Source organism: Schistocerca nitens, chromosome 5 (assembly GCF_023898315.1).
Source record: "Schistocerca nitens isolate TAMUIC-IGC-003100 chromosome 5, iqSchNite1.1, whole genome shotgun sequence".
Classification (NCBI taxonomy): domain Eukaryota; kingdom Metazoa; phylum Arthropoda; class Insecta; order Orthoptera; family Acrididae; genus Schistocerca; species Schistocerca nitens.
Genome location: NC_064618.1, coordinates 629,470,165 through 629,496,547, shown reverse-complemented (window position 1 = coordinate 629,496,547; position 26,383 = coordinate 629,470,165). Strand labels below are relative to the sequence as shown.

The following is a 26,383-nucleotide window of genomic DNA, read 5'->3' as shown; positions in this document are numbered from 1 at the left end:
TGTGTTGATGTGCCCAAACAAAAGGCAATAAAAAGCAAAAATTTCTTACCAGCTGCTTAATGTGCTTTATATGTATCATTTCTGCAATGGTTTGTGATATTTGCAGGTGGTTGCAGCCATTGCCTGCTGAAAATTGTGTTATAGTTTCCATATTCTGGAATGACTGTGGCAGTAGCTAAGGGTGTACAGGTAAAACTCTCTTTAAGTAGGCGTTTATTAGATGCTGGAACTAAGGTGTCAGCATTCATGTAGCACAGTGATACCAAGGAATGGCAGTGTGAATTGTTCCTCCGGTTCCTTCATGAACCCTGTGGTGATTAATACTTTTAATTTGTTTCTGAAGTTTCCTAATTTTTTTTTTTTTTTTCCCTCCATGGAGCTGTGCAATCACAGAAACATTGATATACTAATAAATGTAGTTGAGCTTTAAGGAATGATTTCATGGCATGCTGGTATAGCATGAAACACCAGTATATAAATAATGGTAATTTATTAGATTCTTAAGTATTTCAGGCTTACTGCCACAATAACACCATTCCAAAATTTTCCTTGATAACTTATGTTAGCATTACTTCACTGCAGCCAGGATAATAATTTGTCATTCCAGGTTTACCATGCCACAGGAGAGACGAGGGTGTAAATGGCCACAGCCATGCACCTGCAACAGATCTTTCCTGAAAGTATTTGTCTGGAGTGTGATCATACATGAAAAAGGATAACAGAAGCTTTTGAAATGTGCTACAGAAGAATGTTGAAGGTTATGTGGGTAGATCATGTAACTGATGAAGAGACATTGAATCTGATTGGAGAGAAAAGAGCTTTTGACATAATTTTACCAATAGGAAAGATAGATCGATGCACACTTTTTGAGGCATCAAGGAAGAGTTACTTTGTTAAGAGAGTTAAGTGGGAGGGAGGGAGGGACAGAGCGGGGACAGGGGAGTACACATTGAAGAGTGAGAACAAAACTTGACTGCAAAAGCAGATTTGAGTAGGTTAAGGTTGTGGTAGTTGCTAGAGATCTGCATTATTCCGATTTTTACTGGCGAGTCCCGCACGCCCCTCTGGCTCTCAGGAGTATGCAGCCGAGTGTCCTCTTCCGCCGGCTGTGGGCAGCCGATCGCCAGCGCTCGCCCGAGTGCGCCAAACGCTTGGCTGGTAGCCAGTAACCGGTGGACTCAGTGCCAGCGAGCGGTGCTTCGTCACACTCCTTGATATCAGAGGCCACCGCTTCACATTAACCACTCAATTATTTCTTTTACAAATGTCTTTCGTTGTTTACTACCAGTTCTATGACCTAAATAATACACTTGTATATGTTACATTTGATGTTTGTTAATATGATGCAGACTACTGGAGTTTCACCTTTGAGGTTATCATGTATTCCAGTAATTGTAACATTAAAAACTGTAATGTCTGTATTTAGTATTTTGTTCCGTTCGGTAGACAAACGGGAACACAGTAGTCTAATCATGGACCATGTGTAGCCTATCTCCAAACTCGGCCACGTGTACTTTAAAACTAATATTGAATGCAGGATCGGGGAGGAATGACGGAGTTAAAAGTAATACTCATGAAATTTTGTTGCACAAACGTTAATTTCTGAACAAATTATGACCTGTAAATAACGTTACAAGTGAATCATGACTATACAATTCGTTTTTCGTCATTGGTGCTCCCTGATACACAGGCGTCATTTGTGTTCCTGGAGCTATTACTACAGCTGGCGGTTTGAACTTCTCCCTGTGAAGTCAATGAAAGTGGAAGCATACATTTATAGAGTTTGAGGAATGTTTCCTTCCTTGTGATTACGTGGTATGTTGTGAATACTTACGTAATTGTGATGGATCAATAAGAGATCATCCACCTTATCTGATTCCAGGCCTGATCTTTTGCTGGACAGCAGGTGACCGGCCTGGCTAAAATTTCTCTCACTGGCAGCACTAGTGGCAGGAATACAGAGAACTCTTCTGGCTACTACCGACAGCCTTGGAAATAACCCCGCGTGCGTTTCCCACCACTGCAAAATTTGGCCTTCGGCACAGCTACAGTCAGATTTGGAGAGCAAAAGGTACCTGTCGAGTTCAATGGTAGTAACTGTGTGTCCATCTTCGTCATCAAAACTCCAGTCCATCCTAGACTTTTTCATGGGAAGAACTTGGTCACTGTTTGCTTGAATGGACTCTAAACATGAATGAAAACATCCGTAAGATATTCCTGTCACCTTCAAATATGTGTACAGCGTAGTTACAATTACTGGTTACTAAATGACTATATTTACGGTGACATTTTATATATATCGCACAAATTACATCAAAACGCATTGTGGAATGTTTAAGCTGCGAAACCTTTCCCAAATATCACATTATAGACGTAATAAATGTTGATCTAACGAAAGATGGCAGATTAGACAAACAAACATTCGTTTACTAATTGGTTTCAGTGAATGAACCTTACCATTTACCGGCAGTTCTGAGTACAATTGTCGAACTTCAGCATACGCGGCTTGCTTTTCGTCTGCTGTGAGTTTCTTCAAATGATGCCGTGATGGCCATAGAACCATGGCAACATAATGGATAGCCTCAATTTTGCACTTCTCTGTGATGAAGTATGCTGCTCTCCTTTTTATTTTCGCCATGAGCTGAAAAGGAAACCCAATATACATAACTGCACTCTGATAATTCAACAGTTGTATAAAGGATCGTAACCTATAGAAAGTTAGAAAGTATTCTTACCTCGTTGTCGCCGTCTATTGGTTCACAATGATGTAACAGACTCTTGTACCACGGCAGCACATGTTCCAGCATTGTTATCTTTGCAGTTTCCAAATCCAAACTCGCTTCTTTAAAGGGGGTTAGAAAAGCGACAATGTCTCGTATGCATACTTCTTGGAAGGTTTCTAAGAGTGTCGATTGCCCCCGGGATTCTAGTAGATCTCAAATTTTGTCGATTTGACTTATAACGGAATTGAGCATTAGCAGTATACTGTTCCACCGAGTTAAAGCTTCTTGCTTCACAGAGTGCCGCAGACGCCCCGAGTGACCCAATCTCTTCAAATAGCCTACTATAGCTCTTGCTGATAGTAGACACGACAGGAGTTCAGGGGCTTCGTCTTCTAAAAGCGTCTCTTGAAATGCATGACGAAGCGCAGTCATCAAGCAGTGATCAAAGCAAGGCAAACGGTCGTAAGATTCAAGTGCCTTCTTCATATTAGCATGTTGGTCGGTGACGAGGTAACATTTTGTAAGATCATTCTTGTTAATTCCTAACTCAAGCATCCGCCCTTTGATTTCGTGCCGTATGTTCTCTCCTGTCTTAGGTACGTCCGGAAACTTGGTTGTTATCAAAACAAGCGTTTCAAGCTGCCACTCATCATTCACATAATGCGACGTCACAGTCAACAAATTTCTCTTCTTGTAGTTATAAGACCACAGATCAGCGTCTAAAGTGCACATTTTGTTCTTCAAGGCACATATTAGCTTGGGCACCATTGTCACCCGTATTTTGTCTGCCTTTTCTTTAATATGCCGCGATACAATGGTAGGGTGCGGAAGAACATCTTCTACACTGACTTTGCCATAAGTGGTGCCAACATTGATGAGCTCCTGTGAATAATTCTTGAAGCCAATCTTACTACAAGTATTTAACGGTAGAAAATCTATTCCACTCATATCGACCAACCTATCAACAACAACTTTCTTTATGCTACTTGGCCGATGGACTTTTGCTACGCATTTACTTTTGCAGTGCCGAATCATACTTGATGTGCTTGACTGGTATGAAAGTATGGTATCACATGTGGTACATTGCACGAAACCAGCAGAAGCCTGCATGACAGGATCCACTACAAGTGCTAAAGATTTCCGAGCTTCACTTTTCGCCTCCCCTTCCGACATGTCTTTCTTCTTCAGGACTAATGAGCCGCTCCTAATTCTCTCCATAATACTTCTCTTCGTTTCATGAATGGAACGTTTACGACCTATACTTGGTTTATCCATAACGCTGTCTGCGCTGCTCAAAGCCAGGTCATCAACTGCGTTTACACACAGTTTCTAATGCGATTCGGCAATGTAGAGTGTGCGGCGGTTGTACTGTCACCGGCTGAGATTGTGAGTACGCTCGAGCGCCCGGCAGTGCCCGACAGTCCAACCGATAACCGAGAGGTGGAGGACAACCGGCCACATGGTGCATTAGACAACCACAGCCGTATCGCAGTGTGGGCCTTTCCCAGTCGTTGAGCAGCGGCATGAAATGCGAAATGCTCGAGCAGTTGTTTTCATCGAAATGCAGAGCTCTAGTAGTTAAACAGGAATGTTGAGACTTGAACAGAATAGTTCAGTGTGGAGAGCTGCATCAAAGCAGTCTTTGCACTTAGTAGATCTCCGTAATTTTCATGACTGTGTTATAGTCCTGATCTTTGTTATTCTCACACCCTCCTTCATACATTTACCTTTTTATTCTACTTTATTTCTGGAAGAATGAACCTGCGCCACAGAGAAATTATAATTTGGTGTTTATTCTTGAGAGAGTTTCTCATAAATATCGCCATCTGCATTTTATGTTAATGGTCATTCCATTTTCTTTGTGTGGTTGCATGTGACTTAAGATCAAATGACAATGTAGAACTGCAGGTAGGAAAAGCAACCTTGAAACTGTGGTTCATTGGAAGAACCATAAATAAATTTAATTTATTCACACAAACAATTTTAGTATTGTTTGTCTTTCTGGGACCATTACGAGGTATGATAAATAGCAGAGGTAGGAGATCCAAAGTAGGGCACTGCCTTTTGTCACAGTTTTGAAGCACAATAGTGTTAGGGAGTGGATCACCAAGCAGATGCTAAGAGAAGAAATTGTGGCCATGGAGGAGTGTATTGTTATTAGAGAGTGTACATTCTGAGAAGTGTTGGGCAACATAATGCTTTCTCCTTTCCACATTGTGCAAAATGACCACAACAGGATGATCAGGGCTCATAAGGAGAGCTACGGACAGCTGTTCTTCTCATCCATTATTTCATAATGGAACAGGAGAGGGGGGAGGAGGTATGAGGTATCAGTAATGCCCTCTTGGCACACACCATAAGATGAGTAGATGTGTTGTTTATTCGCCATTTTACTGTGTATCAGTAATTTTGTGACTAAAAGACCTTCATGATATCCTAGGTTTTAATGCGAGCTCTTGCATGTAGATAATTTTTTAATAAGAAAAGAAATATTCTAAGGTAATGTGATGTTTATTTGTATAACCTACAGAAAGTATGCATTTCATCCATTGCTTTGCTTACGTCAAGGTGAACCCACTCCACAATAAGTTTCCAAAAAACATGTATAATAAAAGTAGAACAAAAAAGGAAACAAAGCTACCAAATGTAAAAGACGAACCATTTCATTATGCTGATCATGCTTGTTGCATCCTTGTGTAACAGTTAAACATCTCTTATTTTTCTTTAAAGTGCTGTTAACTATAGTGTATACCTAATGTGTGTCAAGTGTATAGCAAGAGCAAAAGAGCAAGAGTAAACTATAATTCTTATTTGTTCCAGATGGCCATGGATGAGGAATTGGAAGCACATCATGCAGAAGAAGAAACTTCTGAAGAAAATGCATTAGAAGTTAGTTCAGTGAGTTTCTGTAATGAGTCATTTGAGTCTCCAAGTATAATGCAAACATGTTTGGCCGAAGATTGTGAAAGGTACGGACGAGACTGTGACAGTGTAAACAGTGTGGGGCACAGAAGACAACAGATTTCTTCCATTTTACGATCAGGTGCTGAGGAGAATGAAGCAGAAGCGATGGAAGTGCTGGAAAGCAACAATTGTTCAAGCAGTGAAGAATCTGGAGATAGTGACAGTGATGAAGAAAATGATAGTGCTTTGTCACCTGTGGCATTGATTGGTACTCCACTGTCCACAGGCAAAAAAAATTCTCATTCAAAAAGATCTGCCAATAAATGCATTAGGACTTACAATCCTCAACATGATTTCTTTGCTGACTGCCCTGAATTAAATAAAGCTGATGGGTTTTTACAGTGGGATGACATTGAACCTAAAAACTGTGAAAGTCACCGTACACCTGCCTCAACTGTTAGGTCTGCTAATAAGACTGACAGCGGTGACAGTTTTGTCACACCAAAACGAATTCCTGTGTCAGCCAAAAGAAGTAATAGTAGAACAGCAAAGAAACACTGTAAACGTAACTTAAAAGTGAATGAAACAGGGGAGGCTAGTGCTGGAAAAATTACCAATACTGAAAGTTTGTGTATGCTCATGCGAGGCCGTCGTGTTGTGAGAGATCTGTTGAGAAGAACAGAAAATATGAGGCATAAAAAATGTTTGAGACAAAATTATGGCTCTCCTGTGAGCGGTGGCAATGTCATTGTCAGCCCTGGAGTTCCTGGTATTCATCCATTACCACAGACCCCTGCAAAGACAAGGCTTCCTGAAGACAGAAATGTACTTGCAGCACAACCTACAACTCCCATCCTTGATGCCTATGATAAGGATAGTAACTGCATTGATGAACTAGATCCAACGCAACCTGCCTCAATGCTGATTTTGCAGGGTAAGGGTAAATTAAGCATTGTGAATTTATGTGTAATTTCATTAACAGTTTTAAGTATTTATCTTCCTCTGCACGATTAATAATGTGCACACACTGTCAGCAGAGACCAGTCCATTGCCAAAGTGGTTATGTTTTTTGTAGTAAAAATCTGTTGTCAAGGCCATGACTGACAGATATTGAAACATAATTTCCTACAAATACTTTAATTGACTTCTCTTTACTGTAATGAATGGCTAATTTATTTTGCTTTTAAACAAGTTAGATACATAGTAACAGAGGAATTTTCAAGATATTTCAAACTATGTAGCTAGATAATAGTTTCTTTGTGATATTTTTCTTCATAAATTTTATACACACTTAATTCTTATTCAGTAGCGAGCTGCCAGCTTATATCTATCAGGGTGGAATGGAGTGAGGAAGCACATCTTTAGTTGCAGACAAGATACTGTCATTTTGTGTTGCCATAAATTTAAGTTGTTAATTGGGGTATTCACAATATTAAAGAGCAAATGGGTGTGTTAGTGCCTTTTCCAGTTAATATTTCAAAAATACCACATTTCCAGTCATATTCTGCATTAACAGTGAAAGTTCATTAGAAGGGAAATCGCCTTCCCTAGTTTAAATTTGTTTACAATAAACACTGGATAAACTTGGTCTTGTTTGCAAAAGGTAACAGGAAATGGGGAGAGGTCTGTTACCTTCATGTCCATCTACATCTACATCTGTACTCTGCAAACCACTGTGAAGTGTATGGCAGAGGATACACCCCACTGTACTGTTTATTAGCGATTTCTCTTGTTCCATTCACATATGGAGTGCAGGAAGAGTGAGTGTTTAAATGCCTCTGTGCATGCTGTAACTAATGTAATGTTATATTCGTAGTCCCTGTGGGAGTGACATGTAGGGGGTTGTTGTATATTTGTAGAGTCATCATTGATGCCACTTCATGAGGCATTGTTAGTATACTTTCTAGCAATAATTTCTTTAAGAATCTGATAGTTCAGCATCTCAGTGACACACTCTTGTTGGTCAAACAAACCTGTGACCTGTTCATGCTGTCCTCCTCTCCTAGAAATGAAATTAATTAATTCATTATCTGTATACACAGTATAGAATGTCAAAAGTTAACATGTTGTCTCTGTCTGAGCATTGTGTAAAGACAGGAATCCATATGTTAAATAGAGGAGATTATAAATTGACAGCCTACTTCTGTAGGGAATATTGAGAAAGGACTTTTTTTCATGTATGTTAAAAATATCTAGTTCATATCTATTGAAACCAGTAGTTTATGTGTATTTAATCAGTTGGAAGTCTGTGTTTGTGAATTACTGCTACCTAAAAGTCTTTTATAATTATTACAATATATAGATCTACATGATTTAAGTGTCAGGGAGTCTTTTCTGAAAGTATTTGTATGGGGTGTAGCCATGTATGGAAGTGAAAGGTGGACGATAAATAGCTTAGACAAGAAGAGAATAGAAGCTTTTGAAATGTGGTGCTACAGAAGAATGCTGAAGATTAGATGGGTAGATCACATAACTAATGAGGAGGTATTGAATAGAATTGGGGAGAAGAGGAGTTTGTGGCACAACTTGACTAGAAGAAGGGATTGGTTGGTAGGACATGTTCTGAGGCATCAAGGGATCACCAATTTAGTACTGGAGGGCAGTGTGGAGGGTAAAAATTGTAGAGGGAGACCAAGAGATGAATACACTAAGCAGATTCAGAAGGATGTAGCCTGCAGTAGGTACTCGGAGATGAAGAAGCTTGCACAGGATAAAGTAGGATGGAGAGCTGCATCAAACCAGTCTCAGGACTGAAGACCACAACAATAACATAGATCTACATTGGAGAACATAAAATATTCTTTGAAAAATTTGAGTAATTATTATTTCAATTGCCAGACGAATGACAGCAGATGATAGACTGTAGAGATTTTAATGATAATTTCCTGAAAGATTCAGCTTAAAGCAACTATTTAGAAACGTTACTAACAGTTATACAGTGATATCTGTTGCTAATTTTCCTGTTTAGGAAACGAGCACACTAACAGCCAACACTATTGTGGGTGAATGCTTAATCAGTGATGTAAATTTTTATCAGCTAGTGAATGGCCTCTATGACCATGATGCCAACTAGCCATTCTAAAAAATTGTTACAATGAAGCCATTTGATAGAGAAAAATTAATGAATAGGTAACAGAAATTTTGAAGACAGCCTTACAGGAAGCTGATTGGGGGGATATGTATAATGTCACATATTTCAGTTCCAGTTTTAATTTATTATATAGGTGAGTTTCTATCAGTCTTTAAGAGGTAGTCTCTCAAGAATACACAATTTAGCACTGATAACACGTCAATAAAGAATAAATCAAAATATCATGAACAATGAAAAGAAGCTGTTTGAAATGGTTGGAACAAGAAGAGAAGTAGGACTGATTACATATTATGAGAAAGACTGCACTCTCTTAAGAAAAGACATTAAGAAGTAAAAAAAGAATTGTCTGTATAATGTCTGAAATCAATAACACAGACAATGTAGCTAAATCTGTATGAGCAGTAGTTGAAAGAGAAACTGGAAAATCAGTTAACGAATGTGAGTACTGTGCTATTGAAGAAAACAGCCAATAATAAATACTAGAAATCAGTTAAGTGGTGTACTTGATAATAATTTCTTGTAGCTTGGTGTGGTTAGTCCAAGGGTTAAAGCAATAGAATATATGCAAAAATACACATGCAGGCAGTTACGTATGTAATTGGCATAATTGATTAAAAATTGTAATCCTGTCCAATACATTGTATGAAATCAATACACATTAAGGAAATTAAATGTACAATACAGTGTTTGTACAACAATTTGTGGTAATGAATTTCATTAGTTATTTTTAAAAAATCACAAATGTGTAACAGTAAATAAAAACTTGTCAAAAGATTGATATTGGTGTCTGGGTACAAGATAACTGAACTATTTTCTGAAATGCTAAAGTAACAAATTTACATCAAGACATGCATTTTGGGAGTACTTTCCTTTGTGCTCACCCAGAAAAAAGCAAAAGTTGATGAACATGGTGAATTAAAATGAAAACTGTGAAGTAAGGTGAAAGGCATTGTAATCTAATATGTGGGGTTTGTGTTTTCCCCTCTCTCGATGAGGGAAACAGGGATGTGAAGAAATGAGTTTACTTCCCCAATTGACATTACAAGCTTATGAGAAGTCGTCTCAGTGAATTTCTGTACACAGTGTAAACAGTAAATTTAATACAAAGCTTGGGTACTACAGTTTCGCTTCAAAGCTTGGGTACTACAGTTTCGCTTCAAGTCTTTTATCACTGTTGCCAATATTTCCAATCTACAGTGCGAGGTGCAAAATATATATGCTTGTAGTGTATGTAGTAGTTGCAACTGTATTGTGTTGGATTTGAATGTGGAAGTTTTTAAAATGTGCTACCACAAAACTTTTGTTCTGTTTCTGTGTGACATCTCTGCTGTAGCACATGGTCTGCACAAAAAATATATTTTCAGCACTTTGCAAAATGCTTTCAGTCCTACCTGCACTCGTGGCATTGAAGGACCACTTACCCTCTCCACACATCCAACAGGCAAGCTCATTTTACTTGTGTTAGTGTGGTATGGTGGCTGCGCTGGCTGTTGGATGATATAATAAGTTGCCAACCAATAAGAGCTCACTAGTTGGAACTGGCCAAGCATAGTCTTTGAGACTTGGTGTTAGAATTTAAAAGGTTGATGATCAATATTGTTGCTGAATACAGTACATTGGAAAAACATGCAAAAAGACGAGACTGATTTATAAGTAGCACAAGAAAAGGTGTGTAGGTGGTTGGGTCTCTTCGTCACTTATTGGCTCAGTCCAGGAAACTTCGTCAGCTGTCCTAATTTTCCATTGCTGCCGCAACCTAGCAGTAGTTGTATCAAAATTGCATGATGAAGCTAAATGTTGCAAGTTGTGCTGGCAATGCCAGTTGTGGTTTATGTCAGCATTTCCTCTCTCATGTCTCTCCTCTCTAAAACAGCATAAAATATTCTCTTAACTCCACAACCACTTGTGGTGTGAACTGTCTGTCTTTTGTGCCATGTATAACTCGTTCAGTCCCATCAAATGACATTAGGAAAAAAAAAAAACGGGATGAATTCAAGTGAGACGTCAAGTAAGAACATAGAAGTGATGTAGATTTTACTAGGAAGAAATGTAAAATCAGGGAATTTTTAGCATTTATCTTAAGGGATTTCACAGGGGCTACAAATGTGTGGCGTAAAATCATGATAAATGTAAAATCAGAGAATGCAAAATCGAGGTTCCAATGTAATAACCATTTCTTAAATGTAGTAGAAAATGTTGGGATGAACAGTTGAAGGAAAAAACCAAAGAAATATGTTGAAAAAGCAACTTACATAAAATTCAGTCATGTAGCCAACTTAACCTCATAAAAATAAGAAAATTATACAGTCTCTGAAAAATAAAAGCTGATTGGAATTCGGTGGTGTTTCCAGCAGAATACTAGAGACTTGTTCCTCTAGGATAAATACTGTTTCTTTTTCTTAAATAAGTAATGCTTCACTGACTGAGCCCATTTTTCCAGAGATGAAAATATGCCATTGTTAAACCCTTCCAAAAGAAAGATGATAGTAGACATGTTAATAACTACTAACTGGTTCCACTACTGACATCATTTTCCAAAATTTTTAAGAAGCTGGTGTATTCTATAGTAGTATCCCATCTGACAAACAATAACTTTCCCAGTAAATTACAATTTGGATTTCAAAAGTATTGTTCAAGTGAGAACCCCATTCACACATTCACTCACCAAATTTTACAAGCATCAAATATGAAAATAGCACTGGTTGGTATTTTCTGTATCTAGGCCATTTGACAGTGTGAATCTCAATATTCTTGTTGATAAACTAAGGTTTCATGGAATTGATGGTGTAGCCAACCAATGGATAATGTCATATCAAAGCAAAAGGCTGCAGAATATTCTACCTAAAAATTGAACCAATGTAAGCAGGGGAAAAATCACTTCCGGATTTCTATGTGGTTCAATCTAGGGCCCACTATGGTTTTTCCATATATGTAAATGACCTGTCTAATATATAACAAGCAGAATTAATTCTTTTTGTTGGTTTCACAAATATTGTAGTTAGTCGAAACATACATACAGCAAAAAAAGAAATGGTTAATAACACTCTTAAAATTATTGTTGAGTGGTTTTCTGTGAATGGTTGTGCTTTCAATTTCAAAAAGACACACCACATTCAGATGTGTACATCTAGAGATACTACACCAATGATAAGTGTAACACATTCATTGCCTTTTTGTGTGCCTTTGCCCCACATTGGTGGAGGATCGGCATGGTTAGCAACGGATTGGCATGGTTAATTTAAGGGTCGCCACTCTGTTCCCCTGTTACCTCCTGGATTGGAATATGCATACCCACGTGTTTACCTGATATTCATATGAAAGTGAACAAAAGTTTTATAAATGTTTGTGAATTGTATAATTGTGGTGATACTAGGGTACCAGCCCAGAATTCACTAGGTGGGATGTGGGGAAACTACCTAAAAACTACATCTAGCTGACCAGCCCACCAATCCTTATTGTTAACGTGCCGGGTGGATTTGATCCAAGGTGGCACACCTCCCCATCCTGGAAGCTGGTGCTTTCATATGCACAGATATCTGGGCAGGTGAAAAGTGTAACATATTGTGAGGAAATAACAGCTACAGTGGAGAGCGGAAACTTCAGAATTTTTAGGTGTCCATATTGATGAGAATTTAAATGAGAAAAACACATTTTGTAATGCCAAAAACAAATTAGTTCAGCTAAATTTACATTTTGAATCATTGCAAATCTTGGGCAGAGAGATTCTAAGTTGATGTATTTTGTGTGTTTTCATTCAGTAATGTCGTGGTATATTATTATTGGGTAACTAATTTTTAAGAAAGAAAGTCTTCATTGCTTGAAAATGACGTGTAAGAATATGTGCAACTTACCCACGTTCATCTTGTAGACATTTGCTTGAGTTAGGCATTTGGCTACTGCTTCACATTACATTTGCTTTCTCATGAAGTTTGTTGTAAATAAACCGCTGCAATTCAAAAGGAACAATGATGTACATAATTACCAGAAAATAAATACATTCATTACTCCAAATTGAGGTTTTCATTGGCACAAAAAAGGGGTGTATAATACTGCAGTGAAAGTTTTTGATAACTCACCAATGACGTAAAATGCCTGACAGTAAATTTAAAATTGAGAACAAACTAAAAAAGTTTCTCCTCTACTATTCCTTCCGTTCAATAGAAGAATTTACATTTTTTAAAGTGTAAAAAGTGGTGTGTAGGAATTACTAACTCACATCTGTGTATTAAAAAAAAAAAAAAAAAGTGAGCATGTAGCCATATTTACAGATGAATATTTAATATGTGAATGTAAAATTAACTGTTCCACATTATTATGATTAATTGTACAAGGAGTTATGGAACATGAAACTGAGAGTGGAGCTGATCACTGCATTTGTACCATATCTACACCTACACATGTGGGATCCAGTTCCATTTTCATTATATGCTAGTGAGCTTCTATCATATATCCAAGAAGCAAAAATAGTTCTTTTCACTGAATTTAGATCAAACTCACAAGGCTTGACAATATTATTAAAAATAAGTCACAATGGTATTTCAGTAAATGAAACAGATTATTAAAAATTCATAGCCATTTGTATTGATAAGAATCTGAACTGGAAGTCATGTTACAGATAATCTTAAATATCTAAGCTCTGCAATTTTTGCTACAGATAAAGTCAGATCTTAGAGATGAGAATTCGAAAAGTTGACTGTCTTTTCCTGTTTTCATTCACTAATAATCTTCTTTTCTGTTTGTTTTTATATGACATTTACTCAGATTCGGTGTGGTTACAATTGATTTGTCATGGTTATTTTAAGGAGTGTCCAGATACTCTTCCTATCACCACCCTGTTACTTCTGGACAGGAATATGTGTACCCCAAACAGTTTACATGTAGTGGTATCCACGTGAAAGGGTGCATGTTAGCAGATTGTGTAACTGAGGTGGGACTTGGGTACCAGCCTGGTATCCATCTAGTCGGCTGTGAAAAACTACCTAAAAACCGTATGTCTGTATGTGTGTGGATGGGTGTGTGTGTGTGTGTGTGTGTGTGTGTGTGTGTGTGTGTGCGTGTGTGCGAGTGTATACCCATCCTTTTTTTCCCCCTAAGGTAAGTCTTTCCGCTCCCGGGATTGGAATGACTCCTTACCCTCTCCCTTAAAACCCAAATCCTTTCGTCTTTCTCTCTCCTTCCCTCTTTCCTGATGAGGCAACGTTGGTTGTGAAAGCTAGAATTTTGTGTGTATGTTTGTGTTTGTTTGTGTGTCTATCGACATGCCAGCACATTCGTTTGGTAAGTCACATCATCTTTGTTTTTAGATATTTTTTTCCCACGTGGAATGTTTCCCTATATATATATATATATATATATATATATATATATATATATATATAACAGAGGGAAACATTCCACGTGGAAAAAATATATCTAAAAAGAAAGATGATGAGACTTACCAAACAAAAGCGCTGGCAGGTCGATAGACACACAAACAAACACAAATATACACACAAAATTCAAGCTTTCGCAACAAACTGTTGCCTCATCAGGAAAGAGGGAAGGAGAGGGAAAGACGAAAGGATGTGGGTTTTAAGGGAGAGGGTAAGGAGTCATTCCAATCCCGGGAGCGGAAAGACTTACCTTAGGGGGAAAAAAGGACAGGTATACACTCGCACACACACACGTATCCATCCACACATACAGACACAAGCAGACATATTATATATATATATATATAACAGAGGGAAACATTCCACGTGGAAAAAATATATCTAAAAAGAAAGATGATGAGACTTACCAAACAAAAGCGCTATCGACCTGCCAGCGCTTTTGTTTGGTAAGTCTCATCATCTTTCTTTTTAGATATATATATATATATATATATATATATATATATATATATATATATATATATATTTTCTGAATGCATCTTTGCTTTGATACAATTACTAATGTGTCACATTTATTAGCTACTCCTCCTCTCAAATTAGTGTGTGCAAAATTCACTGCTTCCACTGATTTCCAGCCATGTCAAGTGACTAAAATTATATGAGCAGCTGGCCAAGCATTCCTTGGCCATTGTCAGGTGGTATGATTGCCAGTGGGCTCGTGGGCTGCTGATATACTCCTTATATACACTTGCTGCTGGCTGTGACATCATATGTGCTCGTGGCATCACCGCGTATGGGCATACCTTGTCTTGGCATTTGATGTACCTGCTTCAACCATGATATTGCTGGATCCCACATTGTGTGGAGCTGCAGGCCACCGTCTCTACTTAAGGTGTTATCGGTCATTTTTATTTCAATAGCTTCTTTAATTTCACAATCCTAGAAGCCGTTAGTGTGAGTCACAACAGATTTTTCATCAGATTTTATTTGGTGTCCATTTCCTAAAGAGTGCTCAGCTAAAGCAGATTTCTTGGGATAGTGTTGGTGATGAAACCTCTCACACTTCTTCCTGCATTCGTCCACTGTGTGTACTGTTTGTCTGATGTAAGACTGGCCATATTTGCAAGATATCTTGTGGACACCAGGTGTTGTGACACCTGCTGCATCTTTAACTGATCTCAGTGATTGATGGATTTTTGTTGGAAGCCTGAAGATCAATTTAATCTTGTGTTTTTTTCAGCAATCGGCTTATCTTACCCAACATGGAACCACATAACAGCAGGAAAGCAAGTTTCTTTTCCTGCCTCTCATTGTGATCCTTGTTTGTTATCACTTCATTTATTTAATGTATGTTACAGCCGTTGTTCCTGAAGACGTTGCTCATGCAGCAGATTATCAGTGTCTGATATCATCCTTGCACAATGCACCAATGTTTGTAAAACAGTGCACTTCTGTGCTGGGTGATGGATGGTGTGTGAGTGCAGATCAGTTTGGGTGGACTTTCTGTAGACATTATGGCCAATGCATCCATTTTGTTTGTGGCGGTTGAGGATGTGGAGGAAGAGCAATGCGTTGTCTTTTTCTGTGTCCATGGTGAACTGGATGTTACTGTTAATGCTATTTAGGTGTTCCACGAACTCTTCAAGTTTCTCATGTCTGTGGGGCCAAATACAAATGTTTCACCAATGTATCAAAAGAAACAACTAGACATTAATGCTGACGTGTCAAAGGTAAAATCTTCAAAATTTTCCATGAAGAGGTTTGCAACAGCTGGAGGTAATGGACTACCCATTGCAGTGCCATCTTTCTGATCGTAATACTGGCCATCGTACGTAAAGTAAGGAGACATAGTGTGTGCCTAAATAGCTTGACCACATCACTTACCAGGAACTGGGATACTAGGTCCAAAGAGTCTTTGATAGGCACATTAGTAAAAAGCACCACCACATAAAAACTATGGTCACCCTCACTAAGTTGAAGACAGTTAAAATGCGCTTAGTTTTTAATATGATGTTTGCAGTGTCCCACATACGGAGTGAGGAGATTTGCCAAGTACTTGACCAGCTTGTGTTGGTGAACCAATGGTGGATTTGGTGAGGCAGAATGGCATCCCGACCTGGGGGATCTTCGGTAAAGCATAAGCAGTAGGTGGTCTAGGTGCCTGTGACATAAGATTCTTGACCACACAGTCTTCCACCAAAGAGTGCTTCAGTTCAGATGTCTCCCTTACTATTTTTGATGTTTGTTTGGGTTGTGTGGGAGCTTCCGGTAAGTATCTTCATCCAGTAGCCCACAGATCTTCATATCATAGTCCAGATATTCCTTAATTGTGGTTGCATTGTCCTTGTTAGCAGGAAGGGCCACAATGCTTTCATCATTGTGTAATGCTCATAAACCATTTTGGTCAGTCCTGGTGACGTTGGGTGCTGGTCGCTATTCTTTCATGAGAATACGGTTCGTTTACACGGTGTTTCACGAGCTGTTTCATTTGGGAGCTTGCGGACTGCCTGTTCTATGCCACTTAATGTTTCACAGTTTGGAAAGTCCCGTGGCAAGGCTGTGAAATTAAGTCCTTTCTTGCTATATCTCTTGCTTCAAGTTGTTGATGGTGCTTTCTGAGGATCTATTCTCCACACTGTGTTGCTGTTGCAAAAAGATGGCTGAACTTTCCTTTGTGCCTCTTAGTAGTTTGTTTCTGTGATGATGATTGTTGGAAAACTGTAGCTGCATTGATCTAATCCCAGTCCAAAGCTGTGAGTATCCTTGATAGTTGCAGATGCAAGACCAAGTCCATTTGTCTCGGTCTGTGAAAAAAAAACACGAGCAATTTGATCTTCAGGCCTCCTACAAAAATCTTCCAATTACTGAGATCAGTTAAAGATGTAGCAGGTTTCAAAACACCGGGTGTCTAAAAGATATCTTGCGAGTGGGACCAATCTTACATTGGACAAACGGTATGCACTGTGGAACAACACAGGAAGGAGAATGAGAGGTTTTATCATCTACATGATCCTGAGAAATCTTCTTTAGCTGAGCATGCTTTAGAAAACAAACAACAAATAAAATTTTATGAATCATCTGGTGGGCTCGCACTAATGTAGTCTGGGATTGTCAAATTAAAGAAGCTATTCAAATAAAAATCACTGGTAACATCCTAAATGGAGATCGTGGCTTGCAGCTCAGCATGCATGGGGTCCAATGATCATGTGGTCGAAGTGAGTACATCAAACACTGACTCTGTATGCCTGTATGTGATGATGCCACAAGCACTAGTGATGTCACAGCTGGCAGTTAGTGTGTATAAGGAGTGTACCAGCAGTCATATGACTCGACAGCGATCAAGGAGTGCTTGGCCAAAAGCTCGTTTAAATTTAATCACTTGACACCACTGGAAACCCAAGAACTTTGTATTCAATTAGTATGTGTGATCGTACAAACCTAAGTATGATACAGGCCTGTAAAATTGTTAATGTCCACCTGTCACAAATTAATTGCTCAGTAGATGATGACCTCTTGTTAAAAAAAAAAATCGTTCAGTTCTTACTGCAAGAGTCATTTTACACTATAGGAGAGTTCCTGAACAACAGCATATGGTGTCATGGTATCAGTGTACTTGTAACTCTCAGCTACATTCCCAGATCTGTATTTTTGACCATGTTTATTTTTCTAAATGTATTTACTTTCTACCTTAGGTATTCTGTAGTATTTGTCTATCTGCAAAATTCGTTTTTCTGTTATAGAATCTAACTTGTAGATACTTTAATATGAAACTTATTAGTATTATTTTCATAATACCGCATAATGTAATCACAACAAACCTGTAAAACTGACACTTTCCATGTCCTGTACATCCAGAATGTGAAATAAATATAAATAAAATAAATAATCACATGACATGTGTAAATGTCAGTGGCCAATACAGTGATTCAGTAGAAAGGAGATTCTTCCATTATAAAATAGTGAGAATTATTAAAATAAAAATTATGCTAGTTAACCTAATACATTTTAGTATGTGTGATATGTTACAAGATAAAAGTAAAAACACGAATGTAGGAAAGAGCTTCATAATAAATGGTACACAGTACATTTTGTAAGACAGAAAGTGCAAAATTAACCCACACATTTAAGTTACATTATTTGTGTCCTCTATCTGAGTAAACACAATTTGAAAAACTAATGTTAAAGACTGTTAGGCTAAATTAAGATAAATGTGATGGACAGTATCTGGTTATGAAAACAGCTATAACTTTTAGTGAACAGTGTTACTATATATTAACAAAGGAGTTAAGTGGTAATAGTGTGGGGGAATGTCAAGTGGCCACTAGGGTACATCACATACAGCAGTAAGTTGAGTGATGAGCGAAGGAGTAGTATGTTTATATATGTTGCAGGCTGAAGGCCATCTACGACCAACTGACACGATAAACACATTAATGTTAGTAGAAGGAGGGAGCCATCTTTAAGTATATCAAAATACTGCCTCCTGTTGGATCTATACAAAATCTCCATGCTATTGGCAATACCAATGATTTCATGGTAATGTGTTGATAAAATATGCACCTAGTTCAGTTTCACTTTAAGAGTAGGTTCATTGAAGCAAGTTTCACATGCCTGACCCCTCTGCCCCTTGTAATATTTCTTGGTAGTCGTCATATGTTACCTTACAAACGTTGCAGTATAAATTTGTATTCCCCCCTCCCCTGCCCTCCCCCTCCCTCGTGAGATGCAATGATGAATCTTGTGTCTCAGCGTATTCTTTATTATAAAGATAACTCTTAAGTTTAATTTACATCGGGACCTTTCAATTTTATCAGAAGTTGTGCCACAGTATGTCTTGCTGAAAAAATTGTATTTCTTCCTTAATTAGATTCATGTTGCGTACATTGTAATTTATTGTATATACATGTAACTGCAAAGCTGTTCAGTCCATTTGCTCGTGCAATTTTCCTGAAGATCTCAATTTTCTTATCAATCCCACCCTTTGATAAAGGGGGGTGGGGAGGGGAGGGTCCGGTGTAACTTCCTACGCTATGTTGAATAAAAATAAACTTCCTTGCACCCTTTGGTACAATACGAGGAGTGGAAATAGAAAATGCTCTAAGTGCCATTTTCAGAAAGCACCTTTTCAGTGCATCTGCATGCTCAGTACTCAGTTGCATGTCCCTAGACCTCATCCAAAGGCCAAACCACGGAGAAGGTCTTTCAAACATGCATTAGAGGTGGCTCTTGGCCTATGTGCCAAAATATGCTTCCCTCTGGAGTTCTAAAATGTAAAATTCGTGAGAAGTGGTTTTTGTTGACTAAAGGTCTACATAGAGTTGCGCTCTATCAAAACATGGTTCGGTAGGTTTGGTACACTACGTAAGTGGTGTAGGAAATGGTAGGATTGGTAGTGAAAGAAACATAAATGAATGTGTAATAGGGAAACTGGGAACTGACATTTTATCTTCGTTTTTTGTTCATTTGTTTGGTTATTTTCTTTGGACATAATTAAAACCACACATCATTCAGTGTTAGTTCATTGTGTATTTTGTATCCTTACAAAATACAAATTGCATTTTATAAGTAATAAAAATTAGTTGACTGTGTACTTTTGATGCAAGTTCATTTTACATGCACAAACAGAAGAAATACATATATAATTATTGTTATTTTGTACTCAGTAGAATGTTCATCATGATCAAAGGTGATAGTCTCCTGTTATGATTGATAAATGTGAAAGTTGTTCAAGAAGAACAGAAACACGTTTTATAGAAGTTTGACAAAGTATTGAAATGGTGTGTGATATATTTTTGTTTTGCTTTTTTTGTTTCATTATTCTACCTTTCTGTAGAGGAAATTGCATTTTCTAGCACTACATGATAAAATATGTATTGTTTTCTTTATTTTTAATATAACATCCTTGTTCATCACGTTAAAAATAAGCAATTTTCAGAGAAAACCTGAATTAAACATTGGCAATTTCAGTTTTTCTGTAAATACTGTTTATTCTTAAATAATAGACAGGAGGATAGCAGTGTAGAACTAAAACATTCCATATGTTAGCCAGCCTTTATATATATCCTAACTCAGTTTTTAAATGATTCTGGTTTTTTAGGGCAATCTAGTAAGACACTGATCGCATACATAAAGAAGGCGATTGTTATGAGGTAACACCCGATAGGTATGCAACACACCTAACGTGCAGGTAATACAGATATGACTTTAACTGACCAAAGCTCCTAGGAAGACTACCGTAGTCTGTAGTAGTTTACAACTCTAGTTCTACTACTAAAAAATTTAATGCTGTATTTCCACAAAAAACTTTCTCCCTGCTATTTTGTTGAAAATTGACATTTTTTTAGATCGTCATTGTATACAAAGTACAAGTAGATCCTTGCAAAGAAGCAAGTGTAATATTAAAATGAACAGTCATCTGAAGATGATCTTGTCAGTTTGATGTCAGTAATAAATAACAGTATTAACAGTGGCTGGATGTTGTTTTCTTCTTTGCAGGAGTCAACAGGTAAAAGCTTTCATATTGGCATCTATAACCAGTCAGGTTCCTGATATGGCACTTAGAATGTTGTTAATCAAGGATTTATTTTCTAATTGGTCTCATCATTTTTTTTGTTGGGATGCAGTGAGCAGCATAATTCTGCGGTGTCAGAATACCCCCCCCCCTCTCTCTCTCTCTCTCTCTCTCTCTCTCTCTCTCTCTCTCTCTCTCTCTCTCTCTCTGTATTTTCATACTCTTGACAAATGTTAGATGTGGCGTGTTTTTCACCTTCACTCTTCACATTATTTGACACAGTTTATAATATCAATGCATGTTTGTTTCCCAAAGATTCTGAATTTATGTTTACCGCAGGCTTTTGAGATGATTAAATCAAGATAACTGAGAGTGATATTTTTTTCAATTTCTAAAGTAAATTATATTTTGGGATGTTTGGTACACATTTCTGTGGTGACCTGCAGAATATCATTAACAACCGTTGTATTCAGTGTTCCTTCAAATTTTTGTTATGCTGCCTTCGAGCAAATTTATTCTATAATACACTCCTGGAAATGGAAAAAAGAACACATTGACACCGGTGTGTCAGACCCACCATACTTGCTCCGGACACTGCGAGAGGGCTGTACAAGCAATGATCACACGCACGGCACAGCGGACACACCAGGAACCGCGGTGTTGGCCGTCGAATGGCGCTAGCTGCGCAGCATTTGTGCACCGCCGCCGTCAGTGTCAGCCAGTTTGCCGTGGCATACGGAGCTCCATCGCAGTCTTTAACACTGGTAGCATGCCGCGACAGCGTGGACGTGAACCGTATGTGCAGTTGACGGACTTTGAGCGAGGGCGTATAGTGGGCATGCGGGAGGCCGGGTGGACGTACCGCCGAATTGCTCAACACGTGGGGCGTGAGGTCTCCACAGTACATCGATGTTGTCGCCAGTGGTCGGCGGAAGGTGCACGTGCCCGTCGACCTGGGACCGGACCGCAGCGACGCACGGATGCACGCCAAGACCGTAGGATCCTACGCAGTGCCGTAGGGGACCGCACCGCCACTTCCCAGCAAATTAGGGACACTGTTGCTCCTGGGGTATCGGCGAGGACCATTCGCAACCGTCTCCATGAAGCTGGGCTACGGTCCCGCACACCGTTAGGCCGTCTTCCGCTCACGCCCCAACATCGTGCAGCCCGCCTCCAGTGGTGTCGCGACAGGCGTGAATGGAGGGACGAATGGAGACGTGTCGTCTTCAGCGATGAGAGTCGCTTCTGCCTTGGTGTCAATGATGGTCGTATGCGTGTTTGGCGCCGTGCAGGTGAGCGCCACAATCAGGACTGCATACGACCGAGGCACACAGGGCCAACACCCGGCATCATGGTGTGGGGAGCGATCTCCTACACTGGCCGTACACCACTGGTGATCGTCGAGGGGACACTGAATAGTGCACGGTACATCCAAACCGTCATCGAACCCATCGTTCTACCATTCCTAGACCGGCAAGGGAACTTGCTGTTCCAAAAGGACAATGCACGTCCGCATGTATCCCGTGCCACCCAACGTGCTCTAGAAGGTGTAAGTCAACTACCCTGGCCAGCAAGATCTCCGGATCTGTCCCCCATTGAGCATGTTTGGGACTGGATGAAGCGTCGTCTCACGCGGTCTGCACGTCCAGCACGAACGCTGGTCCAACTGAGGCGCCAGGTGGAAATGGCATGGCAAGCCGTTCCACAGGACTACATCCAGCATCTCTACGATCATCTCCATGGGAGAATAGCAGCCTGCATTGCTGCGAAAGGTGGATATACACTGTACTAGTGCCGACATTGTGCATGCTCTGTTGCCTGTGTCTATGTGCCTGTGGTTCTGTCAGTGTGATCATGTGATGTATCTGACCCCAGGAATGTGTCAATAAAGTTTCCCCTTCCTGGGACAATGAATTCACGGTGTTCTTATTTCAATTTCCAGGAGTGTACATAAAGGTAAGAGTTTTTTTCAACTGGGGCTTCAGTTGCACTTTATTTATGAAGTGACGACATTTTTGCCAGGCATCTGTAACAGATTGACCTTAGCATAAGTGTCACTCGCAAATAGCACTTGCCATAATCCAAATGTGAAGTATACTGTTCCAAAACATGACACTGTCAGAGTTCATGGCTATACGGAGGATCATAAAACAATTGTGAAATAAACTGGTTGTCATATGCCTGAGAGTTTTCTGGCAGGAATATTGTAATTTCATGCCATGTGTTTTTTTTTCCATTTTTGTGACTGTTACAAATTTGTCACGGTGCCTCTTCGAACTTTAATGGATGGTAACTCAATGTAATGAAAATCTGTTCATTGTATTAAAAGGGAAATTTGCTTGGAGAAAACTATCAAATTACAAAGAGATAACATGATGGCTAGTACCTTCAGAAGGTGAAATTTCAATACTGTCAAAAATAAATAAAAAAGTTTCTAGCTTTTAGAACTTCCTGTGTTGATAAAGGGAAATGTTAAACAGTGTTAGGGAGACTGGGAAAAGGGGAGCAGGCCACTCAGATGCCAGAAAGAGAGGAACCTGTGGGCAGAAACCAAAGATGGATAGTTGTATGAAAGAGAGTAGAAGGTCAAAGGTACTATGTTGTTGAGAACTATTCCAGCATCAATGCAGAGAAGGAATACGGTCAGAGTAAGAAAAAAAAGGTGAGCCAATGAATGGGAAAGTAGTATTGGATGGAAGGGTTCAAATATCCTGTGTGATATAACACGAACTCGGGCTGCTATTATCATGCTATATGAAGCATCCTCAGCAACTGGGTACTGTGTGTCCACAAGACATCCAGTTATTCTATGTCAGTTCATGTGCTCAGTCTGTTTAGTGGTGGTCATTCCTCTGTAAAACACAATACATTAAACACATGTAAGTTGGTAAAAACGTAGATGTTGTCTTGAAGTTTTTCCATTGTATACAGTATTGCCATTGTATACAGTATTACCATTGCATACAGTATTACCATTGATGAATTGCTTCAGTGTCCTCTTTCAATCTGAGCTGTTGCCGATCTCAAACACTTGAGCAGTACTCAAGAATAGGTCACACCAACATCCTATATGCAGTGTCCTTTACAGGTGAACCACTTTTTCCTAAAATTCTCCCAATCTTCCTACTCATCTTCATTAACTTACATTTTTCCACATTAAGGGCTAGCTGCCAATCATCACACCAACTGGAAATTTTGTCCAAGTCGTCTTGTATCTTCCTATAGTCACTCAACTTCGACACCTTGCTGTACACCATGGCATCATCAGCAAACAACTGCAGATTGCTGCCCACCCTGTCACCCAAATCATATATAGGACAACAGCAGTCTTGTCACACTTCCCTGGGGCACTCCTGATGATACCCTTGTCTCTGATGAACACTCACCTCCAAAGACAACATACTAGGTTCTCTTATTTAAGAAGTGTTTGAGCCACTCACATATCTGTGAACTTATTCCATATGCTTGTACCTTCATTAACAGCACTGTGTCAAATGCTTTCCGGAAATCTAGAAATGTGGAATCTGCCTGTTGCCCTTCGTCTGTAGTTCACAGTATATCATGGGAGAAAAGGCAAGATGAGTTTCACACGAGCTATGCTGTCTAAAATCATGTTGATTCGTGGACTTGAGCTTCTCAGTCTCAAGAAAGCATAATATATTTGAACTGAGAATATGTTCAAGGATTCTGCAGCAAACCAAAGTTAAAGATATTGGTCGGTAATTTTGTGAGTCCATTCTTTTACCCATTCTTATATACTGGAGTCACCTGTACTTTTTCCACATTGCTTGGGACTTTCTGCTGGGTGAGAGATTCATGATGAATGCAGGCTATAAAAGGGGCCAATGCCATAGAGTTGGGATTCCATCTGGACCCGGTGATTTATTTGCTTTCAAGTCTTTCAGTTGTTTTTCTATGCAATGGGTGCTTATTACTATGCCATCCATATGGGAGTCTGTCCGATGGTTAAATGATGGTATATTTGCATGATTATCCTGTGTGAATGATTTCTTGAACATTAAATTTAAAACTTTGGCTTCCGTTTTGCAACTTCAACTGCCACACCAGGCTGGTTAACAAGGGACTGAATGGAAGCCTAAGACCCACTTAGCGATTTCACATAGTACCAGAATTTTCTAGCATTCTTTTTGGCAGACCCCCCCCCCCCCCCTGCGGGTTCGGGGGTTAGAATAGGCCCGCGGTATTCCTGCCTGTCGTAAGAGGCGACTAGAAGGAGTCTCAAATGTTTCGGCCTTATATGATGGTCCCCTCTCAGGTTTGACCTCCATCTTTCTAAATTATTCCGAAGAGCGAGCCAATTGGGGAAGGGCACCTTACATGGTGCACTGTATCCGTCGTGCATTGAGACCTTTAGCCGGCTTTTTCGTCGTTGCAATGTTGTCCCGCTCGTTTTCCATCTCTTGGGCGAGGATACGTCCCTGGGTGCGATTACCACGCTGCACTCTGCAGTGTTGCTTTTATCTGCGACGACGACCTTGGACATTTTTGCACCTAAGATCCAGCATGGTAGCCAGTCCGTTGTGGTGGGGCCGCCATGTACCCTGTTGGTTGTAGCCCCCTGACAACACAGGGATCGCTCTACTGATGCCTGCGCCGTTAACTCCCCACGTATGCCAAGGAGTAGATGCCCATCTCCCTGGGGCATCGGGACTCCCGGCAATGGCCGTCCTGCCAGGTGGCTATTGCTGCGGCTGGGTGGCGCCCGTGGGGAGGGCCCTTGGTCGGAGTAGGTGGCATCAGGGTGGATGACACGCAATGAAGCGTGGCACATCTTCTCTTGCTGGTGGCCAGCCACCAGCAGTCTCTAAGCATTTGAGGGCCCATTTTAAAGGTAACGTTTATGACCCCAAATCGTTCCCCTCCCTCGCCACACCATGGGAGGAACGAAAGGCATTGAATGAAAGTGAGACGTATTCGCCCAGATATCTTGTCTGCACCAGAGCTGATGGGGAATCTTTTATATCCGTGAAGCCTCAGTTCTTTGTAGAGCATTTAGAGGACAAGTTTGGGGAGGTGGAGGGCTTGTCCAAGATGCGGTCCGGATCGGTGTTGATAAAAACGGCATCCTCCGCCCAGTCGCGGGCCTTGCTCGCTTGTACTAAGCTGGGGGATGTCTCCGTCACTATAACACCCCATAAAAGTCTGAATATGGTCCAGGGCATTATCTTCCACAGGGATCTCCTTTTACAGTCCGATGACGAGCTGCGCGCCAACTTGGAGCGCCAAGGTGTCCATTTCGTCCGGCGCGTCCACCGGGGTCCGAGGGATCGTCAAGTTGCCACCGGTGCCTTCATCTTGGCCTTCGAGGGTGACACGTTACCTGAGAAGGTCAAGGTGATGGTGTACCGTTGTGATGTCAAGCCATATATCCCTCCCCCGATGCGGTGCTTCAAGTGTTGGAAGTTCGGCCACATGTCTTCACGCTGTGCTTCCGACCTCGTCTGTCGCGATTGCGGCCGGCCATCCCATCCTGATCATCCCTGTGCCCTGCCTCCAATCTGTGTGAACTGTGGTGCGCACCATCCGCCTTGCTCGCCAGACTGTCCGATTCTGCAGAAGGAGCGGAAGATCATGGAAATCAGACTCTCGACCGCCTGAGGCGAAGCGGAAATATGATCGGCTTCATCCAGTGCGCATGACAGCTTCTTTGCCGCAACTGTCACTCCTGCTACAGTTCCATCCGCTCCAGTCAGCTCTCAGAGTCGCAGTCCCGCACCTGCCCCCTTGATGGTGGGGGGCACTAAACCCACTGTTGCTCCTG

General features: G+C 40.1%; 1 protein-coding gene across 3 annotated transcripts in view; it reads left to right on the top strand.

The window, feature by feature from the left end:
- Nucleotides 1-26,383, top strand: part of LOC126259327 (uncharacterized) — a 233,219-nt gene that overhangs the window by 36,016 nt on the left and 170,820 nt on the right. For all 3 annotated transcript variants that reach the window (XM_049956019.1, XM_049956018.1, XM_049956020.1), the window contains exon 2: nucleotides 5,544-6,561. In XM_049956019.1, the coding sequence (XP_049811976.1) occupies nucleotides 5,544-6,561 (1,018 nt within the window). The remainder of the gene's footprint in view (nucleotides 1-5,543; nucleotides 6,562-26,383) is intronic.